This window comes from Clytia hemisphaerica, unplaced genomic scaffold (assembly GCF_902728285.1).
Source record: "Clytia hemisphaerica strain Z4C2 unplaced genomic scaffold, Clytia hemisphaerica genome assembly, whole genome shotgun sequence".
NCBI classification, from domain to species: domain Eukaryota; kingdom Metazoa; phylum Cnidaria; class Hydrozoa; order Leptothecata; family Clytiidae; genus Clytia; species Clytia hemisphaerica.
The window spans coordinates 652499-673775 of record NW_027103968.1 but is presented as its reverse complement, the minus strand read 5'-3'; the positions used below and the strand labels follow the sequence as shown (position 1 = coordinate 673775).

Here is a 21277-nt window from a genome sequence, read left to right as displayed (position 1 = left end):
TGTTCTCAAAAATGACCCGGCCTCTTCTTTACCCTTATTCAAAGTCTGCTTCTCCCAGCTAGGTTTAAATAATAATGGAATTGCCGTCTTAAAATTGAGTAAATTCAAGCAAAATTGCTAAATTTTTAGTAGTTCATTATCAAATTTTCTGTCTGCTTTGATTTTGAATAATTATTACTAGTCTTAGGAATCTGATTATCTACATGTTATCGAGTACACAGGCATATTCACGAGGGAAAAAATAAATTTGGAAAAGTTATGATACGAATATTAGGTTAGATAGAGTGAGTGAATAGAATACGAAAGGCGATTGTTCGAAACTAACTATTGTAGCCAATTAGATTTTCGTCCATTGCTGTTATTTTGTAATACCTCTGCCGTGGTAAGAATCTAATAATGCCCAGCTGGCACACAACGTTGTTTCAACGTTTATCTAACATTCACAACGGTCATATAAAATTAGATAAACATTGAAACAACGTTGTGTGCCAGCTGGGTGGTTGATCTTCTTTGTAGCTGAATCTTAGTGAACGGTTAAAAATCTTAAATCCGAGCTGCTGATGTTCAATCTTGACCTTGTCTTGGATTTTTCAGATTGTAAAGATTGTGATTGGTCCAGATGCATCTACATCAACAGATACGGTGCTCCGTATTGAGAACTTTGGAGATCTTCTTGCGCAAGATTTTATTCGCAAAGCAACCAATGCTGTCTGCAAATCCGCCAACAGTAAGTCTTTGTTTTCACTTTTTAGAACAAAGGCTTGATAGAAACTATGAATAAAAAACAACTTCGCTCTTCCTGAGAAACCCAACGAAAGGTGTTTTCAGGACTTACATCCTGTATAATATACAGGGTGATTCAAACTATTTGTGGCGATAGGATGACCAGAAAAAAGTTCTGTCGAAAAGTAACAGGAGTGTGGATTTTTTTATCAAACTTTGGAATTAGAATACAGTCAAAATGTTAGCGATCTAAATATCGTTTTTCCTTTGAATGACAGTGGCATATTCAGAGGGCTTTGATTTTTTCATATGAGATTACCTTTTATCATTTGAAGATAATGAACGGAAAAAATCGAACTCCTAGCATGTTATCCCTTCCAATGTAGAGGGAAAGGTAGGGCTATCTCAAAGCAGCATGGTTCATTTTATCATATCATTTTTCTTTAGGTAAATCATGTGCAACTTCTATGGACATTGGTTTCATTTTGGATTCGTCTGGTAGTCTAAGAAACCAATATCCACAAATCAAAGGTTTTATCCAAGATTTCGCCAACAATCTCGATATCTCAAAAGATGGAGTACATGTAGGCGTAGTCACTTTCAGTTTCTATGCAACTCTCAGCATCAAATTCTCTGATTACGTTGATAAAACAGCCTTTAAGACCGCAGTTGGTAATATCCCTTTAATGGGTTCAACCACACGTATTGATAAAGCACTGAAGATATCAAATGATGAGTTATTCAGCACATCAAACGGTGCTCGTAAAGATGTTCCAAAGATCTTGATTCTACTCACAGATGGTTCACAAACACAAGATCGAGATGCTGTAGACCCTGGTAAAGTTGCCAAGACATTGCGAGAGAATGACATCACCATTGTTTCTATTGGTATTGGTAAAGGTGTCAACGTTGATGAATTGGAACACATTGCCGGTGATCGATCAAGGGTGTACCAAGCTGATGATTTTGATAAATTGATCGAAGGTGGATTTATCAATAACATCCTTCAAAAGTCTTGCGAAACAGGTAATACTAATTTCTTAACAATGAATGGTAAAAAATAAACGTTTTGTCACGTATCACTTGATTAAATAGTAGAATACTCGATCTTTTTTTGCACTCCACAGGTCTTTGAGACTGAGATTGTTATCGAGAAAAGGTGGAAGAATCTGACATTGCCATTCTTAAAATTTTATCGATTTTATTGAATTTTACTTAGAATTCAACTGATTAAGAATAATCTCAATCTTTCTACTTGTAGCTAAATTCAAAGAAAATCGTTTCAATACAGTCAGTGATATCACATTCATGCTTGACGGTTCATCTAGCGCCGCTTCTGCATTTGGATCATTGAAAGATTTCATCATTTACATTATGTCTCGGTTCACACAATATGCTCATTTTGGTGTTTTACTTGGTGGTGATTCATCCCAGTTTTCTATCAAACACAGTAGTTCCCAATCGATTGAGAACCTTAGAGCTCAGATGGCCAATATAAACCTTGCCGGTGGTGACCGTATGAATCTTGACAACTCCCTGCAACAAGCTCTTACGGAGATGCAAGATCAGAGTTCAGGCATGCGCCAAGGAGTACCCAAAATGTTTGTTTTGTTAACTACTTCACACCAAAAACCGACTGGTAAAGAATTGGATAAAATTAAACAAATTCAAGAATTAGGTAATATAACTCATTCCTTAAAGTTATTATTTGTCGACCACTACACCCATGCAACAATACTTGGAGTGTCTTCGAGAAGAAATACCTTTTCTAATTATGAAGCTATGAAATTTTTGATTTTCGAAATATTTATGTTTGATGAAAGGTTTACCGGTTACCGTTTAATAGCATTTACAATAGCAGTTTTATGATACGTCGAGTTACCTTAAAACTATGATCTTTCCACTGCTATTTGATACTTTACTCGTCTACAAATCTAAGCTAGGTTGATTCAGTTACTAATTTTTTCTAATGGTTGGTTGTGACTAAATTTGAATAGAAATCCAAGCCAAACTTCAAAAAGTCATCGATAATTGCAATATTACTGTCAGCCTTCATTGTGACTGACTTCTTTTAACTATTTCTACACTTCAAGGTTTTTTGTTTTTAAATAAGAGTGATATCGTTTGCTTATTCATCAATTTTAATTTACAAGCTTTTTGATATTGAATTGACACGGATGTGGAGCAAGATTGGTCAGAATAAGGAAAAGAAGCACAGTTTAACAATATGCAGACACTGTCCTGATATGAAACATGTGTCTGATATGAAACGGGAGCACTTCTGTAAAAAAAACCTTTAACGTTTCCTTTTAATTTTCAGGTGGTATGTTCATCATTGTTGCTGTTGGAACGAACAATTATGATCCTTCCTTCTTGTTTTCCATACCGCGTGAGCAGAAGAACGTGCATTTGCTACCAGGACAAAGTGGCTTGAATAACGCTTTTGCTGACGTCATCAGTAAACAAATTTCATCATCCGCAGGTAATTTATTCGTCGTATACTAACTGTAATGTCACAACATTCTATTTCTATAAAAAAGCAAGTATTAAAACATAAAACCTTAGATTTAAGATTTATATTGCCTACATAGCAAAGTAAGATATCATACATAAACTCTGACTCGTTTTGAAACGGTTACCAAGTTTCTCCCTTGAATCGTCTAATATTCTTCATTGAAAATGCACATCTAAGGGAAAGAGCAATATAGAACCTTCAATTCGTAGAAAGTTCTGAAACTGTTTTTATCTCTTTTCCAGAGAACATCAAACAAGACGCTGTTATTGATCTTGGTTTCATAATTGATTCATCTGCCAGTTTCAAAGATTACTACGACCTTGAGAAAGACTTTATAAAAAGAATCGGAAGTCGATTCAATCTGGACCAGTATAAGACGAGAACCTCCGTCATGACATATTCCAACTATATCAATATGATTTCCAAATTTGCTGACTTTCATGGACAAAAGAGTTTTGAAAGTGCAATTGATAATGCTGCTTTCTCTGGCTCAACTTCAAGGATAGACAAAGCACTTGCTGAAGCAAACGATAATATGTTTTCAGTGAAGAGTGGAGGGCGAGCTGGAGTGAAGCAAGTCTTGGTCATCGTCACCGACGGTGTTTCATCTGCTTCTGGTGTTGATCCTTTTGCGATTGCCAAGAAAATCAAGAATCAGAATATTCATGTCATCGTTGTAGCTGTTGGAGATGCCATCAAAGCCAACTCCTTAGATGCTCTTGGTGATCAGGTGTTTTACATGAACGATTACGCCGATCTTGGGTCGCTTGATTTTTCAACCAATATAATGAATTCAGTGTCTGACCTTGGTATGTATTTTGTTTATTTGGTTCAGCTCTCAAATGGGAGAAGGATTCTGAAATTCGGAAAAACAACATTAATGATTTCTTTCATCGAAAGAGAACATCGAAAAAAGAGTTTTAGTTCATCTTTGAATCATTTCTAATATTCAACTACAACAAGGATTTGTACCATTGACAGTTTAGATATTTTATCTTCTTTTTTCAGCCAAAAAGAAGGTCGAAGCACTTTGCCAACAAGAAGTTGATGTTGGTTTTATTCTGGATTCATCTGGCAGCTTACGAAATGAGTACACGAAAGAAAAGGATTTCCTCAAAGCCATGGCTGCTCAATTTGATGTTGGAAAATCAGCTCAAGTTGGTGTCATTACATTTAGTTACTACACAGAATTGAGCATCAAAATGAATCAATATAATGATATCAATGATTTAAGTAAAGCTGTTGATGACATACCTCTAATGGGATCAACCACAAGGATTGACAAAGCTTTGAGACAAGCACAAAGTGATATGTTTGCCATCAAAAACGGCGGTCGCTTTGGTGTAAACAAAGTCCTTATCCTTCTAACGGACGGTTCACAAACACAAGATGTAGGAGCTGAAGATCCAGCAGACATAGCTGGTGAAATCCGAAAACAAGGAATCAATATGATGACTGTGGGAATTGGTCCTGGAGTCAACAGTACAGAACTTGCTCGCATCGCTGGTGGAAAGAAGAACATGTATCAAGCTGAAAGTTTTGATGTGTTGATTGGAAAACCGTTCTTGGAAAGTGTCACTAAAGCTGGATGTGAAAAAGGTATTTTACCTGGCCTCTGATTCAATTCCCATTGTTTCGAATAATTTGCGCCCTGCACATAATAAGGGAATGTTTTGCTGAAATTGAAAGAGCTAAGTGTTTGTCATCCTCTCGACACTTTTATCACATTGCTCTATACCAGGAATAGCCTGTACTTGTATGTTGAGGAGGTGTGACGTCCAGGGTGGTCTGGAAATCAGGGTTGCCACGTCTGCCGAAAATGTCTGGAATTTAGCAAAAGTCTGGAAATGTCTGGAAAGTCTGGAAAAAGTCTGGAAATAGCATACCTGTCTGGAAAAAGTCTGGAAATAGAGAAACATACATACTGGGAATAACCTGTACTGTTAACTTTATTATCTTTGTTAAAGACAACGTTAGAATTTTGGTTTTTGCACGTTTTTTTACTTGTATATACTTTGTCACTTATAAAAAAGTCTGGAAAATATTGGTGTTTTTTACCTAAAGTCTGGAAAAATTTGGCGATTATAAGCAAAAATATCTGGAAAAAATTGAGGTTTTTGGGCAAAAGTCTGGAATTTTGAAAGTTTCCTACCCGTGGCAACCCTGGGAAAATAAAAAGTCTGGTTTTTCGAGTGTAAAAATCCAGGGAGTACAGTTAAAATAAAGTTGAAATCCAGGGTGGCCACCTTTTCCAAAAACGACCTCCTCAACACAGTGAGTAAAATCTTTTTCTGGAATATAGCCCATTTTGATTGTAACTGGAATATCTCCTTTTTTAGCCAAAGAAGTACTTCCGCCAGAACCAACATGCAAAGCCAAAGTGGACGTCGGTTTCGTACTCGACTCTTCTGGCAGTTTGAGAAATGACTACGACAAGGAAAAAGACTTCTTGAAGGCTTTGGCCGCTACTTTCGGTGTCAGTGATGATGGTGCCAGGGCAGGAGTTGTAACGTTCAGTTACTACACCGAGCACAGCATCAAATTGAACGACCACACCAGTTTGGACACTTTCAACGAGGCTGTCGACAACATCAAGCTGATGGGCTCAACAACAAGGATAGACAAAGCATTGCGTATGACACAGAAGGACATGTTCAGCATCCCCAACGGAGGCCGACCTGGTGTCAACAAGTTCTGATTGTGCTGACAGACGGCTCACAGACACAAGATGCTGGCGCCGAAGATCCAGGAGATGTGGCACAAGAACTTCGTGACATGGGCATTAGAGTGCTTACTGTGGGTATTGGCAAAGGCGTCAACGCTACAGAATTGGCTCACATCGCTGGTGGCAAAGACAATGTTTTCTCTGCAGATTCATTCGACCAGCTCGTCAGTCGCGATTTCTTGGACACGGTCAACGCGGCCGGATGCAAGGAAGGTGGGTGTCTTCTGTGATTTATTGCTTTGCTAGGCTTTTGGGAGTGACAGGTTCTAAGTCTGAGACTTGCTAGTTGAGACTCGATCATGACATCTTCAAGAGCTGTGTGTGCCTTCCTTCCCTTTTTTGTGTCAGCTGAAGACTTTGTTATGTCTTGAAAGAGGGTCAGGGTGACAGGGTCTTAATTCCTTTGTTTCTTTCGTCCTTATTTAGCTCAACGTGAACCAGAACCAACCTGTAAAGCCAAAGTAGACGTCGGTTTTGTACTTGACTCGTCTGGAAGCCTCAAAAACGACTACGACAAGGAAAAAGACTTCTTGAAGGCTTTGGCCGCCACTTTCGGAGTCAGTGATGATGGTGCCAGGGCAGGAGTTGTAACGTTCAGTTACTACACCGAGCACAGTATCAAACTGAATGACCATACCAAGGTCAGCACTTTCAACGATGCCGTCGACAAGATTGCACTGATGGGTTCAACAACAAGGATTGACAAGGCTCTGCGCATGGTGCAAAATGACATGTTTACAATCGCGAATGGAGCCCGACCAGGTGTCAACAAAGTTCTGATTGTACTGACAGACGGCTCACAAACGAAAGACGCTGGTGCCGAAGACCCATCCGATGTGGCAAAAGAACTTCGGGACAAGGGCATCAGAGTGATATCTATCGGTATCGGAAAAGGTGTCAACCCTACAGAATTGGCTCGCATCGCTGGAGACCAGTCGAACGTTTTCTCTGCATCGTCTTTCGACGAGCTAGTCAGTGGTGAATTCTTGGACAAGGTCAACGACGCCGGATGCAAAGCAGGTACGTGTTTTGATTAGAATGCTCGTCTAAGCTTAGGCATGATTGCTGATGATTTTAGTTACTACTGACCAACCCTGGGAATTGGCGTAGAATGAAAATGAGTGAAATCGCGTCGAGTATCATGGATCTGGCGACGTGTTTCATTATTGAAATTCTTTTCTTTCCTTTCAGCCAAACTGGCCCCAGAACCAACATGCAAAGCCAAAGTGGACGTCGGTTTCGTACTCGACTCTTCTGGCAGTTTGAGAAATGACTACGACAAGGAAAAAGACTTCTTGAAGGCTTTGGCCGCTACTTTCGGTGTCAGTGATGATGGTGCCAGGGCAGGAGTTGTAACGTTCAGTTACTACACCGAGCACAGCATCAAATTGAACGACCACACCAGTTTGGACACTTTCAACGAGGCTGTCGACAACATCAAGCTGATGGGCTCAACAACAAGGATAGACAAAGCATTGCGTATGACACAGAAGGACATGTTCAGCATCCCCAACGGAGGCCGACCTGGTGTCAACAAAGTTCTGATTGTGCTGACAGACGGCTCACAGACACAAGATGCTGGCGCCGAAGATCCAGGAGATGTGGCACAAGAACTTCGTGACATGGGCATTAGAGTGCTTACTGTGGGTATTGGCAAAGGCGTCAACGCTACAGAATTGGCTCACATCGCTGGTGGCAAAGACAATGTTTTCTCTGCAGATTCATTCGACCAGCTCGTCAGTCGCGATTTCTTGGACACGGTCAACGCGGCCGGATGCAAGGAAGGTGGGTGTCTTCTGTGATTTATTGCTTTGCTAGGCTTTTGGGAGTGACAGGTTCTAAGTCTGAGACTTGCTAGTTGAGACTCGATCATGACATCTTCAAGAGCTGTGTGTGCCTTCCTTCCTTTTTTGTGTCAGCTGAAGACTTTGTTATGTCTTGAAAGAGGGTCAGGGTGACAGGGTCTTAATTCCTTTGTTTCTTTCGTCCTTATTTAGCTCAACGTGAACCAGAACCAACCTGTAAAGCCAAAGTAGACGTCGGTTTTGTACTTGACTCGTCTGGAAGCCTCAAAAACGACTACGACAAGGAAAAAGACTTCTTGAAGGCTTTGGCCGCCACTTTCGGAGTCAGTGATGATGGTGCCAGGGCAGGAGTTGTAACGTTCAGTTACTACACCGAGCACAGTATCAAACTGAATGACCATACCAAGGTCAGCACTTTCAACGATGCCGTCGACAAGATTGCACTGATGGGTTCAACAACAAGGATTGACAAGGCTCTGCGCATGGTGCAAAATGACATGTTTACAATCGCGAATGGAGCCCGACCAGGTGTCAACAAAGTTCTGATTGTACTGACAGACGGCTCACAAACGAAAGACGCTGGTGCCGAAGACCCATCCGATGTGGCAAAAGAACTTCGGGACAAGGGCATCAGAGTGATATCTATCGGTATCGGAAAAGGTGTCAACCCTACAGAATTGGCTCGCATCGCTGGAGACCAGTCGAACGTTTTCTCTGCATCGTCTTTCGACGAGCTAGTCAGTGGTGAATTCTTGGACAAGGTCAACGACGCCGGATGCAAAGCAGGTACGTGTTTTGATTAGAATGCTTGTCTAAGCTTAGGCATGATTGCTGATGATTTTAGTTACTACTGACCAACCCTGGGAATTGGCGTAGAATGAAAATGAGTGAAATCGCGTCGAGTATCATGGATCTGGCGACGTGTTTCATTATTGAAATTCTTTTCTTTCCTTTCAGCCAAACTGGCCCCAGAACCAACATGCAAAGCCAAAGTGGACGTCGGTTTCGTACTCGACTCTTCTGGCAGTTTGAGAAATGACTACGACAAGGAAAAAGACTTCTTGAAGGCTTTGGCCGCTACTTTCGGTGTCAGTGATGATGGTGCCAGGGCAGGAGTTGTAACGTTCAGTTACTACACCGAGCACAGCATCAAATTGAACGACCACACCAGTTTGGACACTTTCAACGAGGCTGTCGACAACATCAAGCTGATGGGCTCAACAACAAGGATAGACAAAGCATTGCGTATGACACAGAAGGACATGTTCAGCATCCCCAACGGAGGCCGACCTGGTGTCAACAAAGTTCTGATTGTGCTGACAGACGGCTCACAGACACAAGATGCTGGCGCCGAAGATCCAGGAGATGTGGCACAAGAACTTCGTGACATGGGCATTAGAGTGCTTACTGTGGGTATTGGCAAAGGCGTCAACGCTACAGAATTGGCTCACATCGCTGGTGGCAAAGACAATGTTTTCTCTGCAGATTCATTCGACCAGCTCGTCAGTCGCGATTTCTTGGACACGGTCAACGCGGCCGGATGCAAGGAAGGTGGGTGTCTTCTGTGATTTATTGCTTTGCTAGGCTTTTGGGAGTGACAGGTTCTAAGTCTGAGACTTGCTAGTTGAGACTCGATCATGACATCTTCAAGAGCTGTGTGTGCCTTCCTTCCCTTTTTTGTGTCAGCTGAAGACTTTGTTATGTCTTGAAAGAGGGTCAGGGTGACAGGGTCTTAATTCCTTTGTTTCTTTCGTCCTTATTTAGCTCAACGTGAACCAGAACCAACCTGTAAAGCCAAAGTAGACGTCGGTTTTGTACTTGACTCGTCTGGAAGCCTCAAAAACGACTACGACAAGGAAAAAGACTTCTTGAAGGCTTTGGCCGCCACTTTCGGAGTCAGTGATGATGGTGCCAGGGCAGGAGTTGTAACGTTCAGTTACTACACCGAGCACAGTATCAAACTGAATGACCATACCAAGGTCAGCACTTTCAACGATGCCGTCGACAAGATTGCACTGATGGGTTCAACAACAAGGATTGACAAGGCTCTGCGCATGGTGCAAAATGACATGTTTACAATCGCGAATGGAGCCCGACCAGGTGTCAACAAAGTTCTGATTGTACTGACAGACGGCTCACAAACGAAAGACGCTGGTGCCGAAGACCCATCCGATGTGGCAAAAGAACTTCGGGACAAGGGCATCAGAGTGATATCTATCGGTATCGGAAAAGGTGTCAACCCTACAGAATTGGCTCGCATCGCTGGAGACCAGTCGAACGTTTTCTCTGCATCGTCTTTCGACGAGCTAGTCAGTGGTGAATTCTTGGACAAGGTCAACGACGCCGGATGCAAAGCAGGTACGTGTTTTGATTAGAATGCTCGTCTAAGCTTAGGCATGATTGCTGATGATTTTAGTTACTACTGACCAACCCTGGGAATTGGCGTAGAATGAAAATGAGTGAAATCGCGTCGAGTATCATGGATCTGGCGACGTGTTTCATTATTGAAATTCTTTTCTTTCCTTTCAGCCAAACTGGCCCCAGAACCAACATGCAAAGCCAAAGTGGACGTCGGTTTCGTACTCGACTCTTCTGGCAGTTTGAGAAATGACTACGACAAGGAAAAAGACTTCTTGAAGGCTTTGGCCGCTACTTTCGGTGTCAGTGATGATGGTGCCAGGGCAGGAGTTGTAACGTTCAGTTACTACACCGAGCACAGCATCAAATTGAACGACCACACCAGTTTGGACACTTTCAACGAGGCTGTCGACAACATCAAGCTGATGGGCTCAACAACAAGGATAGACAAAGCATTGCGTATGACACAGAAGGACATGTTCAGCATCCCCAACGGAGGCCGACCTGGTGTCAACAAAGTTCTGATTGTGCTGACAGACGGCTCACAGACACAAGATGCTGGCGCCGAAGATCCAGGAGATGTGGCACAAGAACTTCGTGACATGGGCATTAGAGTGCTTACTGTGGGTATTGGCAAAGGCGTCAACGCTACAGAATTGGCTCACATCGCTGGTGGCAAAGACAATGTTTTCTCTGCAGATTCATTCGACCAGCTCGTCAGTCGCGATTTCTTGGACACGGTCAACGCGGCCGGATGCAAGGAAGGTGGGTGTCTTCTGTGATTTATTGCTTTGCTAGGCTTTTGGGAGTGACAGGTTCTAAGTCTGAGACTTGCTAGTTGAGACTCGATCATGACATCTTCAAGAGCTGTGTGTGCCTTCCTTCCCTTTTTTGTGTCAGCTGAAGACTTTGTTATGTCTTGAAAGAGGGTCAGGGTGACAGGGTCTTAATTCCTTTGTTTCTTTCGTCCTTATTTAGCTCAACGTGAACCAGAACCAACCTGTAAAGCCAAAGTAGACGTCGGTTTTGTACTTGACTCGTCTGGAAGCCTCAAAAACGACTACGACAAGGAAAAAGACTTCTTGAAGGCTTTGGCCGCCACTTTCGGAGTCAGTGATGATGGTGCCAGGGCAGGAGTTGTAACGTTCAGTTACTACACCGAGCACAGTATCAAACTGAATGACCATACCAAGGTCAGCACTTTCAACGATGCCGTCGACAAGATTGCACTGATGGGTTCAACAACAAGGATTGACAAGGCTCTGCGCATGGTGCAAAATGACATGTTTACAATCGCGAATGGAGCCCGACCAGGTGTCAACAAAGTTCTGATTGTACTGACAGACGGCTCACAAACGAAAGACGCTGGTGCCGAAGACCCATCCGATGTGGCAAAAGAACTTCGGGACAAGGGCATCAGAGTGATATCTATCGGTATCGGAAAAGGTGTCAACCCTACAGAATTGGCTCGCATCGCTGGAGACCAGTCGAACGTTTTCTCTGCATCGTCTTTCGACGAGCTAGTCAGTGGTGAATTCTTGGACAAGGTCAACGACGCCGGATGCAAAGCAGGTACGTGTTTTGATTAGAATGCTCGTCTAAGCTTAGGCATGATTGCTGATGATTTTAGTTACTACTGACCAACCCTGGGAATTGGCGTAGAATGAAAATGAGTGAAATCGCGTCGAGTATCATGGATCTGGCGACGTGTTTCATTATTGAAATTCTTTTCTTTCCTTTCAGCCAAACTGGCCCCAGAACCAACATGCAAAGCCAAAGTGGACGTCGGTTTCGTACTCGACTCTTCTGGCAGTTTGAGAAATGACTACGACAAGGAAAAAGACTTCTTGAAGGCTTTGGCCGCTACTTTCGGTGTCAGTGATGATGGTGCCAGGGCAGGAGTTGTAACGTTCAGTTACTACACCGAGCACAGCATCAAATTGAACGACCACACCAGTTTGGACACTTTCAACGAGGCTGTCGACAACATCAAGCTGATGGGCTCAACAACAAGGATAGACAAAGCATTGCGTATGACACAGAAGGACATGTTCAGCATCCCCAACGGAGGCCGACCTGGTGTCAACAAAGTTCTGATTGTGCTGACAGACGGCTCACAGACACAAGATGCTGGCGCCGAAGATCCAGGAGATGTGGCACAAGAACTTCGTGACATGGGCATTAGAGTGCTTACTGTGGGTATTGGCAAAGGCGTCAACGCTACAGAATTGGCTCACATCGCTGGTGGCAAAGACAATGTTTTCTCTGCAGATTCATTCGACCAGCTCGTCAGTCGCGATTTCTTGGACACGGTCAACGCGGCCGGATGCAAGGAAGGTGGGTGTCTTCTGTGATTTATTGCTTTGCTAGGCTTTTGGGAGTGACAGGTTCTAAGTCTGAGACTTGCTAGTTGAGACTCGATCATGACATCTTCAAGAGCTGTGTGTGCCTTCCTTCCCTTTTTTGTGTCAGCTGAAGACTTTGTTATGTCTTGAAAGAGGGTCAGGGTGACAGGGTCTTAATTCCTTTGTTTCTTTCGTCCTTATTTAGCTCAACGTGAACCAGAACCAACCTGTAAAGCCAAAGTAGACGTCGGTTTTGTACTTGACTCGTCTGGAAGCCTCAAAAACGACTACGACAAGGAAAAAGACTTCTTGAAGGCTTTGGCCGCCACTTTCGGAGTCAGTGATGATGGTGCCAGGGCAGGAGTTGTAACGTTCAGTTACTACACCGAGCACAGTATCAAACTGAATGACCATACCAAGGTCAGCACTTTCAACGATGCCGTCGACAAGATTGCACTGATGGGTTCAACAACAAGGATTGACAAGGCTCTGCGCATGGTGCAAAATGACATGTTTACAATCGCGAATGGAGCCCGACCAAGTGTCAACAAAGTTCTGATTGTACTGACAGACGGCTCACAAACGAAAGACGCTGGTGCCGAAGACCCATCCGATGTGGCAAAAGAACTTCGGGACAAGGGCATCAGAGTGATATCTATCGGTATCGGAAAAGGTGTCAACCCTACAGAATTGGCTCGCATCGCTGGAGACCAGTCGAACGTTTTCTCTGCATCGTCTTTCGACGAGCTAGTCAGTGGTGAATTCTTGGACAAGGTCAACGACGCCGGATGCAAAGCAGGTACGTGTTTTGATTAGAATGCTTGTCTAAGCTTAGGCATGATTGCTGATGATTTTAGTTACTACTGACCAACCCTGGGAATTGGCGTAGAATGAAAATGAGTGAAATCGCGTCGAGTATCATGGATCTGGCGACGTGTTTCATTATTGAAATTCTTTTCTTTCCTTTCAGCCAAACTGGCCCCAGAACCAACATGCAAAGCCAAAGTGGACGTCGGTTTCGTACTCGACTCTTCTGGCAGTTTGAGAAATGACTACGACAAGGAAAAAGACTTCTTGAAGGCTTTGGCCGCTACTTTCGGTGTCAGTGATGATGGTGCCAGGGCAGGAGTTGTAACGTTCAGTTACTACACCGAGCACAGCATCAAATTGAACGACCACACCAGTTTGGACACTTTCAACGAGGCTGTCGACAACATCAAGCTGATGGGCTCAACAACAAGGATAGACAAAGCATTGCGTATGACACAGAAGGACATGTTCAGCATCCCCAACGGAGGCCGACCTGGTGTCAACAAAGTTCTGATTGTGCTGACAGACGGATCACAGACACAAGATGTAGGAGCAGAACATCCTGGAATCGTCGCTAAAGAACTTCGTGACAAGGGCATTAGAGTGATATCCATAGGAATTGGACAAGGTATCAACACAACGGAACTTGTTCATATAGCTGGAGGAAAAGAAAATATGTTTACAGCTGCATCTTTTGATGACTTGATCAGTGGAGATTTCTTGGACAAAGTGAATGCAGCTGGATGCAAGGAAGGTATTGACATCATCTTTTCTAAGTTAACTTCAAACGGCAAGTGCTCTTAGTTTGGCGCCATTGAATTATCAGGGGTCAGCACAGATATGATATTTTTTACACACTAGTTAGGTAGGTTGCTTGCTTACCGATTTCCTGCTGAACTGTATCCAATTCTTGAAGTCTGCCATGTTGTTTTCTATTTTACCTTGGATTTCCGAACGTCCGAATTGGGCTGTTTACGACCAGAATTGAAAACAAAATGGCTGACTAGTTAACTTTAACCCTGGACACGCTTCCTTTGGGAACCACGTGGGGTTCAGACAGACCCTTGAAAACCCTGGAAAAAGAAACTTTTTAGGAAAATTTTAAGGAAAACCAGGAAAATCAGGGAAATTTTTTCAAATTGTCGATTACTTAATTGTCGGAAACTCAAGGAATGGGTTTTGATAAAGTTATTTTTCAAAAATTTTCTCTTCGTGGTCAACCTTTGTGGCCAATATTAGCTCAGGAAAAAAGGAAAAAATCAGTAATATTCAAAGAAAATAAGCCTCATTTTGTGCCAAAACTCATTTCTTGATTTCTGTCTAAACCTTGATCATAAATTTTGGCCTCCAAGATTTTCCGATGAAGGATGTTTTCCCCAATAATACTAATGAGCTTTTTAATGCTCAGCCTTAATGACGGCTGCAAACTCCGGTAATTGTCATTTTTGAATAGCGAACCATTATGCAAACATCTTTATCGTTGTCAGCCTTTCTTAATATATCTAAATATATCTAACATGAAATTTAAAAGAGTATATCCTAGTAAGTGCGAGCACAATCGCAAACCAAATCGGGAACTCAAACCGGAAAGATCGGGAAATTGAATCCGACTATCGCGATTGATCGGATTTACGCACAATTACAAAAAATGAACAACACTTATTTTAAGAAACTTAACCGGAGTTGAAAAAGAATACTTTAATCTTTATCAATTTCTATACAACTTAATGGAAAGAATGAAAAGAACTGCCACAGAAAATTCTTAAAGACAAAAATTAAACAATCGAGTCCTTGCCATGTCCATATAAAATTGTTGTGTCTACATCGATGGTGTTCATCCATACAGGTATTTTATCTACCCGGAGATTTTCCTCAGATGTCAAAACATGCTTACCGGTATTATTTAGATATTTCTTATTTTGTCCTTTGCGTTCTCTTCAACCACGCTCCTTTATTTCTCTGTACAGCTCAACGTGAACCAGAACCAACATGCAAAGTTAAAGTAGATGTCGGCTTCGTGCTCGACTCCTCTGGCAGTTTAAGAAATGACTATAGCAAAGAAAAAGACTTCTTGAAGGCTTCGGCAGCTGCTTTTGGTGTCAGTGATGATGGTGCCAGGGCAGGAGTTGTAACGTTCAGTTACTACACCGAGCACAGTATCAAACTGAATGACCATACCAAGGTCAGCACTTTCAACGATGCCGTCGACAAGATTGCACTGATGGGCTCAACAACAAGAATTGACAAGGCTCTGCGCATGGTGCAAAAGGACATGTTTACAATCGCGAATGGAGGCCGACCTGGCGTCACCAAAGTTTTGTTTGTTTTGACAGATGGCTCACAAACACAAGATGTAGGAGCAGAACATCCTGGAATCGTTGCTAAAGAACTTCGTGACAAGGGTATTAGAGTGATATCCATAGGAATTGGACGAGGTATCAATACAACGGAACTTGTTCATATTGCTGGTGGAAAAGAAAATGTGTTTACAGCTGCAACTTTTGATGACTTGATCAGTGGAGATTTCTTGGACAAAGTCACTGGATTTGCATGCAACCAAGGTAAGTGTGCTGTTTTCCAACTTTTTCATATCTTTGAATTTACATGTGTATATTATTAGTTTATTGAAATTCAGCATTTTTTTACTTCTTTGAAAGTTTCAATATTGTTTATATTTGATGTTCTTTTTCTTCCAGCAAAATACTCTCCACCAGAAGAAATTCGTAAGTGTCTATTTCTACTCCATATTTTCATTACTATTATGTTCATTTGATAGAGCACTATGCAACTATTATTTGGTCGTGGTATTTATTACTATACATTTGTTCAAGTTTTTGATGAGCTCTTCTTTGATAGAGATAGGGAATTAAAAAACTTTTTTTGAATGAAAAAAACCTTTTTTACTACTCCAGGACAATGCGATATGGAGGCGTTAGATGTGGTTTTTGGTATCGATATGTCATCTCGCTCCACACAACACTATCCACAAATGAATGGATTCTTGACCCAATTTGCTGATGCTTTGAGTGCTAACACTAAATATCTGAACCTCGGCGCATTGAAATACGGTAGCGAAGCAGTCGTAACGTTCCCGTATCAATCAAAACCAGCGGCGGACGCTTTTTCACAAATGGTTGGCAAATTGACAACCGTAGATAATGGACGCGCGGTCGACGCGGCTCTTGTAAAGGCGTACGAAGCGTTCTTCAAACCACGTCATAATGAAAATGGAAAATCTGCCGGTGGTTACCTAAGTGCTGATCGCATCAATGAAATCGTATCTGGTGGTGAGTTTTATGTTTGATTCAACTTTTTTTCAACAAAGAAAAATACACAAAAGTGGATATAGAGAATACCAGGAATCGTCTAACAATAATTCAATTTACATATAAGTGATTTTATCATCATTCTTTTGCGTAGGTAAAGTCGGTCTACAAAAAGTACTGACCAGAGATGGCGAAGAAATCAACCGCAAACGACTTTTTGTTTTGATGGTCGCTGGCAAACATCTTGATAATGGATTAGATATCATTCCCGTCCATGCGGCACGTCTCTTGTACGATCTCGGCATTCAAATCATGGTAGTTGCGTTTGACGACGTCGGTGATCGAGTAACGTCCATTGCCCGCAACCAACGAGATGTCTTTGAGATGCACAAAGGAGATTCAATGCTTAAATTTATGAACGAAATCTGCAATAAGTTTGAAATTAGTAAGTAGGAGCTAATGATAAGAAACCACAATAGTTTTAAAATTGTTTTAAAGTTGCAATTAGTGGAAGGTGATCATACGACTCTACAAGTGAAATGTTATAGTGTCGTATGATAAATCTTCAGTTTTTGAAGTAGTTAACTTACACAAACTCAATAAAACTTTCAAATTACTTTTTACCTCTTTTTAGAACAACCACAATACTCAAGGAACGGACCAATCGATGTAGCATTCTTGTTAGATTCATCTGCCAGCATGTATGAAGCTTATCCTCTACAAGCACAAATAGCTCAGAAGATCGCTTCACAATATCAACTTTCGCCCAACGGAACGCGTGCATCGATCGTCATTTACAGTAACAATGCTCAGATCGAACTTCTCCTCAAAGACGGGACATCACAAGAGGCTTTCAAGCAGAAAGTTGATAATCTTCCATTCCTTGGCTTAGACACGCGTCTGGATCGTGGACTGTATTTAGCCCGATTAGCCTTATTCACGAAAAAATACGGAGCACGAGCAAAAGTACCCAAGATCCTTTACATCTTTATTGATGGAGAACAAAGCACCCTGGAGAATGCCGCCCTCAACGCCCAAGCAGAAGAATTACGCAAATTGGGCGTTCAAGTGATGATTATGGGCGTCGGAGGGGCAGTTAACCGTAAAGAACTTGAAGCTATAGCTTATCCGAACGAAAAGGTTTATTATTCAGCTTCGTTCCATGACCTGTTGAACAACGAGGCGATGATTCAAGCAATGGCCAATAGAACTTTCAGTAATCTTGGTAAGTTTTAGCTAGAAATTACATTAAAATATACATTTCATGAGTTGTCATTTCAATACAATTTCACGACAAGCATGATCTATTATGTCTCCAGAATTAAACTGCAAATTTATTTTCATAACTCTCATTTTACATGCATTCATACACACAGCTAAACCGAAAACCGTGTTTCCATAATATGATTTTCACAATGTGAACAAGACTTTAAACTTTCAATTCTTTTCAACCAATCACACAACAGGTCCAAGCAGAATTGCAACCATCTCATTGGGTCCATCTGGTTCATTAGTTTTACCTGAAGGTATGACGTCGTCAGCTATCATCATTTAGCCATTACATAATCCCGCCACAACCTAAATAATCAAAAGCATTCCCAAGCTTAATACATGTGTCTGGATCACAACCAAAGCCAAACATTTCAACAGACATTATATTCCAAACACCAACCAAACCGATTAGTCCTATCCATAAGTCCATAAAATCCAGAAATGTGATGACAAAAATTTAGTATATACATTCGGTCATAATTCCTTTTTTTTTTATCCTTGTCATATATTTTAACTATTTTGCGCTTAACTCGGCATTTATTGACCTTGTTCTTCTATCTCTTTGACAGGTCTGAATACGAACATCTTGCCATCGGAATTGAAGAGGGGACCTGTAGCGGTAAGTCCAGTTCATTTTTTGTTTGTTTACACTCTAGCCAAGATAGAAGGTCGGGTGAGAACAAAGTGGCAATTCGTGAAGTTGATACCGAGAACTTAATCCGAAAATTGATTTTGCCATGGATTTATGTGGAGTCAGTTCACAACAAAATTTTCATTTTTTGAAAAACTAATATTTTGCTTCACAACAAAAGCATCGTCAGAGTGATAGTAGCGAGTTTATGTATTCGCGATAAATCAAGGGGGACGGTATAAGGCAAAGTTGACATGTCGCCAAAATCGCCGTCCACTTTACTTGACGACTGTAAAAACACCAAAATACCGTCGTCTGTTTAGGTGAGCAAAGGTGATATAGAGCCGTACATCAACTGTCGACTTTGTTTTGTACCATTTCACTTATCGTCGCCCTCGATATCTTCCGATGCAGAAACTCGATTGTAAATGTTGAACAAATTTCTAGAAAAATACACAAGCCACAAGCATTTTCGACCCCATATTCTAGATGAAAATGGTTGAGTTCGCCAAAAATGGAGGTTAATGTGAAAATGTTTGTGTCTGGTTGTCAATGTACCGTGATCCCAGTATTATGTAAAGAAAGGTTGTGAGATTTCAGGAAAAGGCTTCAAAAGTACAGAACCTTCTGACACAACCCCCTTTCGTGTAAAATGTAATCTGTACAGGAATGTATAAAGGAACTATAATCTATTAACTAGTAGACTTCACTCGACAAGGAAAGCCTTTATATTGAAAATTACATTCTAACTTCTTTCAGGATGCTGTTTCACAACAAATCCATTTATTATTGGCTCTATTGAAGTCGGGTATGCCCGCTGATATCATCACCCGCTATTTCAGCAGTCAAGGCTCCTTACCTGTAAGTAATCTCTCTTTTCCCTCCTTTTACAAACGTTCTACAAACCCTTACATTGTTCATGCATGTTAAAAAACACAATGCATCACTGATCTATCCATTTATTGGACGAAACTTGGAAAACTCTGAATTTTCCTCTCATCTGTCCTTATTTTCTTTCTAAATCCATTCTCTACGAGTGGTTTGAAGTTTTCAATTTTAGTAATACTCAAATGTAACCATTTTTTCTTTCCTCGCGTTTAGTCTTTACTACAATATCACCGTCAACTGACTTACATTCTCAACAAATTATCGCCGTCGTTGAAGAGTTACGGCAAATCATTCCAATCCATTCAATCCTGTTCATCCATGGCTGCAAACAGTGTGCTGGATCGTGCTTTCGGTAAACATGGTAAGTGAAACCATGATCCCAAAATAAACTTTTAATGGAAAAATAAAGTCTCTTTCAATTGAGCCTATTGTAATCTTCAAAATCATTCTTCACAGTTTGATCTATTTATTTATTTATGAAAAAACGAATATATTTGTAAGACTCTATACTTGGGAAACACAACTTATCGGTTTATCTGTCTTAAACTTTACTAGAAGCCAACAAATACCTCGACTTGTTAACCCTGGCTCGACAAAACGGTGGCAATACATTTGTTGATTTGTTATGGGCCACCGGATTGGCTGAAGATCTAGTGACGTCACCAGCTGACCACACCCTTATCATCCCCACTGACGAAGTTTTCAAAAATCTACCTGAAAATCTTCAAAAGAAATTACGAGACACTTGCTACTTACGAAAAGTATTACGCCATCACATCGTGAAAGGAAAAGTTTCATTGGCGGATTCATCGACCAATAAGATCATCACAAGTTTCGAAAACAAACCAATCATATTCAACAACTACAAATCAAAGGTATTTTTTCTAAATATTTTGGTCAGCAATAAAAAGTACAAGTTTGGACCTAAAGTTAGGCCCACTCTTTAATACTGCTTGCAGATTTCAGCCGAGAAAAGATAAAACCACTGTTTCTGTTAATCAACCTTTTTATTTTCTTCTTTACCAGGGTATGACATTATCAGGGTTCGCTCTTAAAGACTATGACTTGCAAGCACGTAAGGGCCTTATCCACGTCTACACATCCGGCATCTTGTTGCCGATGACCGCATCCATGGAAACATACTTCAAACCATCACAAGGATTTCAAATCCTAAGTGCTGCTCTACTGGACCCGTACGTCGAGGCCCTTTTGAAGACGTCAACAGCGATCACTTTTTTCGCACCAACTGATAAAGCGTTTGAAAGTATGAGTGGTGCAGAACGAACCAAGTTGCTTTCAGACTCGAACTCTTTACTCACACTCATCAAAAGACACATGGTAGCTCAAAGTGTTTATTCTAGTTTCCTTAGCAACGGTGATATGACTGAAGTCATGTCGCTAGCTGGTGAAAATTTGAAACTGTCCAAATTGAAGGAAGGCACTTTCATGGTTAATGACGTCATGGTTAAATCACCACGTGACGTTACCACGGGTAACGGTGTTGTACACACCATTGATGAACTCTTATGAAGATGAAAAGTGTTAGATTAATATTTTGTAGAAAATGCAAGCTATTTTAGGCACGTAATTATTTTTGTATTGTTTTCTAATTATTTATATTGATAACTTAAAAATTATTTTAAAAGAAATTTTTTTGATATAGGATTTATTTTTTGTTATGTTTGACGAGTTTTGTTATGGATGAATAGAAATATATATTTTAATTTATGAATTTAATCACCACTTTGTCATTTTCTTTTGATTCCAGAGGACAACATTAACCTTCCAAGCCCTCATACCGATTCCCTGACTAAGCTTTAACTGCTGATCACTTGATTTAATAGAGCATAAGCCGAATGCTTTATAAAAACCATCGTCTAACTCTCAAGTTCCAAGCTTGACCCGTTAAAGAATCACTTTGCTATTCCAACAAATTAAA

The 21277-nt window shown here is 41.1% G+C and overlaps 1 protein-coding gene across 1 annotated transcript; it reads left to right on the top strand.

Annotated features, from left to right (window-relative positions):
* The first annotated feature begins 647 nt into the window (after nt 1-647).
* On the top strand, nt 648-21075 carry LOC136810421 (uncharacterized). Its single transcript, XM_067066986.1, is given in 29 exon segments — nt 648-727; nt 1171-1749; nt 1985-2401; nt 3044-3205; nt 3481-4047; nt 4247-4837; nt 5578-5922; nt 5925-6176; nt 6390-6983; nt 7155-7748; nt 7961-8554; nt 8726-9319; nt 9533-10126; nt 10298-10891; nt 11105-11698; nt 11870-12463; nt 12677-13270; nt 13442-14035; nt 15249-15842; nt 15978-16004; nt 16194-16568; nt 16702-16992; nt 17182-17772; nt 18014-18073; nt 18389-18438; nt 19210-19311; nt 19552-19699; nt 19894-20213; nt 20365-21075. Coding segments are annotated over 28 exon segments (11895 nt in total). The 5' UTR covers nt 648-727; nt 1171-1190; the 3' UTR covers nt 20869-21075.
* The last annotated feature ends 202 nt before the right edge of the window (nt 21076-21277 follow it).